The sequence below is a fragment of the Nicotiana attenuata genome, chromosome 10 (genome assembly GCF_001879085.1).
Source record: "Nicotiana attenuata strain UT chromosome 10, NIATTr2, whole genome shotgun sequence".
In the NCBI taxonomy this organism is placed as follows: Eukaryota; Viridiplantae; Streptophyta; class Magnoliopsida; order Solanales; family Solanaceae; genus Nicotiana; species Nicotiana attenuata.
The window spans coordinates 11,855,802-11,861,451 of NC_031998.1; the positions used below are offsets into that span (position 1 = coordinate 11,855,802).

Genomic DNA, 5,650 nt, shown 5'->3' on the forward strand with positions numbered 1-5,650 from the left:
ATGTTGAGGCGAAAGTCACAAAGTATGAGATGAGATTAAGTCGTCATTCTTAAGATGAACAGTAATGAGGAAGCATTAAAGGACTTAGATATATACATATGGGATAATCAACAAGATTAAGCTGGAATTTGGTAGCAAACCTCGGCAACGATAAATCAAAGAAGAATAATGGTATAGTATGACCTACCTAGATGCAGTAAAGTCATGCGGATAGATAACCGGGTCTATGAAACAAGATATAGCAATATTCGTAAGCTCAACAAAGTACCAAGTAAAGAACTTTAGTATACCTACAAATGCCCAGAGGGACATTTTATCAAGCTCTGTATATGTTTGCAAAGTGAGGCCTAGAGATTGGCTAGAAGTTGGAGCAAAAAAATAAAGAAGAGTCGCATGGGCGCACTTACAAGGTCAGAGTCATACATGCTGCATGAAAGAAGGTAGAAACAATTACGAGATTAGAAAGATTTCAACCACAAGTCATGGTATGAGAAAGAGGACTAAAGGTGGGAATGCCTTGGCCTTTGGACTTATTCACAGAACAGTTGCCTAGATGGCAAGAGGATTACCAAAGTATTCGCAAGAGCTATGGGTTATGAGAATGATAAGTGCATCAGTCAACATTCGAGAACGAATGTTCCAAAGGGGGCAATGATGCTACACCCCATATTTTTGTACGTGAAAGTACGCCATAAATAAATTGATGAGAGCTCGTAAATGAGATGTTACATCCCGTATTTTTGTACGTTAAAGTTTCGTCGTAAGTTAATCGACATAAGCTTGGGAATGAGATTATTTTGGGATTATAAGTATAATGCTATTTCAAACAAGGGATAAGTAAATTCGTGAAGGTGAGAGGGTAAGCAAATTGAAAAAAATAAGTTTCGTCGAAGTTTGGCCATTTGGGATAAAATACGGTCCAATCTATATTACCCCGTATTTATGGACTAATGTCATACAAGTTACCATATGACCATGATAGTAGGATATATAAAGTGTGTTAAAAGTGACTAGTCTCTTAAGTAATTTGAGATAATTTTTAATAATGAGGATAATTGATTAATTGTGGGGATAATTATGGTATTAAGTGGATAAGGATTTTTTTGGGGTTGCCACATAGCATAAGCTAAGCCAAAGTGGCAAAATATGCAAAATGAGTCATAAGACATATGATGCCTTGTTTACACGTAAGAATTCTTGGATATGGCATGAAGATATGATGCCTTGATGAATTACCTTTGCTTGTTCTCTTTATTGGTAAGGTATAAGGATTTTCTAATTAAGCAAAATAACCTCCCTACATCATTAAAGGGAATGGAAATTCTTGCTAGAGATTACGGATGGAATTCTCCAAAAAGAATTCATGCGACCCTTTACAGTGCTATTGCAACGTGGATTATAAATTCTAAGGGAGCACGGTGCAATCTTTTTCTAGAATATCATACGGATTTTCCCCTACTTCGATCTGCCGTTACATGTTTTGCCGCAATTAACGTGTGTTAGAGGAATTGTCAAGAGAATCAGTTCAGGTATGTTAAGGATAAGCCCTTCCTTCATTTTGGCATGATCTCGTAATTACATGTGTTTGATAACGAGGCATAAAGAGAAGTTCGTATTCCTGAATTTATATACATTATCCTAGTCTCATAAGTTACAGTATTCTCCCTTATCGGGACTTTATATTCAATTGAGCATTGTCTTCTTCCAGTCAAGAGAGCATAGGGTCTATATATATATATATATATATATATATATATATATATATATATATATACAGTATTACAGTATTTCACCACCATCGAGTTATAATCGGTGGGCAGTTTCCTATTGGGCAACCTCTGATCGGATGGTAAGTTATATACCGAGTCTATTGTGGCTGAGCGCCTATGAGCGAGCCCAACATGGCCGAGATAAAGAGCCTAGTATGGCCGAACGCCTATGAGCGAGCCTACTACGGCAAAGCAGTTATATATACCGAGCCTTATAGGGCCGGAAAGCTATTTTACTCACTATATTGAGAGAGTTGAGTCAGTATCAGTAGGTAAGCATATCTTTAGATTATCTTTGACTCCCAGTTACTTTCAGATATTATATTATCAGTCTAGTTTTGGCGTTCAGTTATTTTATTGCCTTACATACTTGGTACATTATTTCTTACTGACCTCCCCTTTTCTGGGGACGCTGCATTTCATGCATGCAGGTCCTAATAAACAGCTGGATAGACCTTCCCAGTAGACAGAGTCAACATCAGCTCGGTTGGTAAGCTCCACTTCCTCAGAGTTACCAGGTCTATACCCTGGAGTCCATTTTATATATACATTTTTGATGGGTAGGTCGAGGCCCTGTCCTGACCATGGTACAGTTCAGTTATCTCTAGAGGCTTGTAGACGAGTCCTGTATATTTTGTTTATCAGTAGATGTTCATGGCGGCTTCGTTGTCCTGCACAGTTATTCATAGCAGCTTTTGGGTATGTTTACCCCACGGATAAGAGAGGCGTTATTTTTAGACGATTCAAAATATGGCCTCATCGGCCTAAGTTGTGGGTTGCCCCTCTAGAGTTCACGTTTACAGAGTGGTACGCTCGGGCCGAGTATGGCACCGAGTGCCAACCACGCCTCTTCAGGTTTGGGGCGTGGCAAATTTGGTACCAAGATGATAGGGATTTCTATATCCACGCACAATCGAGGATAACAAAGTCGGCAGGGAGGAGAAATTCCCCTACTTTCACAAGAACATCATCAACAATTCCCACTGGTCGCTTTATTGGACGGTCGGCCATTTCCAACCTCATACTTGTAGGCCTAGGCATACCTAATCCTGCTTGCTTGTAAATAGCAAGGGGCATTAAGTTGATGCTAGCCCCATTATTACAAAGGGCTCGTGCAAAATCGCGCAACCCAATAGTGTTTGGAATGGTAAAGGCTCCCGGGTCCTCTTTCTTTGGGGCGGTGGTTGTTGCGATGATGGAACTAACCCGGTGAGTCACATTAACCACTTTATTCTGGTGATTCATTTTTAGTGATCAAGTCCTTCAAGTACTTAGCAAAACCCGCTATCTCTTGAAATGCTTCTACAAATGGAATGCTCACCGATAATTGCTTGAGAATGTCATAGAACTTCTCGAGTTTGCTATTATCAACCTTCCTAGCATGTCTTTGAGGGAAAGGCAGCGGAGGCCTAGGAATTGGTGCTAGAGTTTTTGGCGCCTCTATTACCTTTTCCTTAACCTCTTCAGGGTTCACTTCTTGAGTTCTCACCTTCTTTGGGAGTCTTTCAACTTCAACAACAATTGGCACCTCAACTTGTGCCTCGACTTCTTGTTCGGAATCTTCCACTTCGACCACTTGTTCATTCTCTCCTCGAAGATTTTTACCACTTCAAGTTGTGATTGCCATACAATGAGAAGTTGGGCCACTCCCACTACCTTTTGGGTTTGCAATTGTATCACTTGGGGCGTGCCTTTTTGCTTTGGATTTTGCTCTCTTGAGAGATCTATGATTTGCATCTCCAACTTTTGAATAGATGCGGTATGAGATCCCACAAGCTCGGTCATGTTCTTTATTGAAGTGTCGGATCTATCTTGATTTTGCAATACTCGTTCAAGCATGTTTTCCAACTTGGACTCAATCGAAGAACTTTCTTTCCAATGTGGAGAGTTTAAATATTGCCCCTTTGGTGGAACATAGGGGTTGGAACTCCGACTTGAAAAATTGTTGTTGTTGTTGTTACTCCAATTTCCTTGATTTGAACTACCTTGTTCAATTCACCACTGTTGGTTGCCTTGCCCTTGCGGGTTAGGCCTCCATTGGTTTTGTTGTCCTGAACCTTGGTAGGGTTGCCTTTGATAACCTCCTTGAGAATTGTTGACATAATTTGCTTCCTCGTAATCCTCATTTGACATGGGTTGAACATCTTCCACCACATTCACCTTTTTTGTTTGGCTCTCAGTGAACATCTTCGTCAACACATTGACATTGGTGGCAAGCCCGGCAATCACTTGATCTCTTTCTTGGTTCTCCTTAATCATGTTGGTCAAAGAAGGAGTACCATATGCAATTCCACCCGCGGTGTCTTTCGAGTGCCAAGCATGGTTATGTTCTGCCATCTTGTCAAGGATTTGTGTGACCTTTGCAAATGTTTTATCCTTAAAGGATCCATCAGCTGCATTTTTTGACTATGGATTGATTCATTGGATCCAAGCCCATGTAAAACTTTTCCAATAAGATATTATCCGGAAAACCATGATTCGGCGACCTCACTAAATATAGCTTGAATCGATCCCATTCCTCATGTAGATGCTCTCCCGGAAATTGCTTGAAAAAGAAAATTTTATCCCGGAGCTCGGACTTCTTGCTCTGCGGAAACCATTTTGCTAGGAAAGCTCGGACAAGTTCGGGCCAAGTATGAATGGTGTAAGGCGGTCAATGTCAAATATAATAACCCAACTAGGTTGGGGTCGAATCCCACAGGGAATAGGTGTGAAAAGGTTACTTGAATAGTGTAAAACTTGACTTAAGTCGTAATCCTAATCCGTTATCTTGTTGTAATTGTGAATTATCAAAAGAACTATTTTGTTATGAGAATGTAATTAATTTAATTAAGGAAACCAAGGTTGTGTCCCCATCAGTGGATTGTAATGCTATCGATGTTTATATGATATTTCTAATAGAACGTTCTTTGATATGCAAATGGTTCCTAAATGACTACCCGATATTTCCCAATAACTAGGTAGTATTTTCTCTTTATGATTTTCCCAAATATAAAAGAGTTACAATTAAGAACAACCAATTTATGCCAAATAGAACCCACTTATTCCTAAGTGATTTTGTTAAACAAGGGTTAAAGCCTTGAGTTTTTGCTATTCCATTCTACCAAACCCTAACCCACTTTTCCAAGTAAAGATAGAGTGAATGGCATTAGTCAATGTTTGCAACCATGAATATTAAATGAAGCCTGATTAATGAATAAATACCAACCAACCATTATATATATATATATATATATATATATATNATAGTAAACACCTATTAATATTTCACCCATTTAGGGTCCACAACATTAGTATTTAAAAGTAGCTACTCATACTAGAATCCAAGAACAAAGCAATAAATAAAGTTATAAAGCTTACAAAGATGACAAGATTCTCTCTTCAAAAGCTTCCAAAATAATGGTGTATTCAATGCTCTAAGTGTAGCCTCTTTTTAAGACAAGATGTCTCACAAAAATCCTAGTTATTCTATTTATAATGGGCTAAAAGTCGAGGTCGAAATATTACAAAAATAACCCTGCAGATCACGTTTACGACCGCAGAACGGGTCGCATAATACTTTCGCGGCCCGCATAATTGCAATTTCCATCACATAATTGAGTGTCAAGTTGTCCTGTTGTTCATCGCACTTCTGTTATGCGGTCCGCACATTAATTTCGCGAACGCCTTTGATACCGCAAAATAATTCTCGTAGAAACTCTTTTTGCACTTCTGCGGTCATTATGCGGTTTGCAAAAGCGTTATGTGACCGCACAATAGACTGCACAATCCACTCTCAGAACTGGGGTAAATTGCTTCACTATGCGGTTGGTTTGCGGACCACACATCACTTTTGCGGTCGCAAACCTGCCGCATTTCTGCCCTTCTATGGGTTTTTGTCA

The 5,650-nt window shown here is 39.4% G+C and overlaps 1 protein-coding gene across 1 annotated transcript; it reads right to left on the reverse strand.

The window, feature by feature from the left end:
* LOC109233581 lies at positions 2,667-4,106 on the reverse strand. Its single transcript, XM_019399465.1, has 3 exons — positions 3,769-4,106; positions 3,091-3,376; positions 2,667-3,002 (listed from the first exon to the last, which is right to left on the reverse strand). Exons 1-3 carry the CDS (start codon positions 4,104-4,106, stop codon positions 2,667-2,669), a joined length of 960 nt encoding a protein of 319 aa, XP_019255010.1.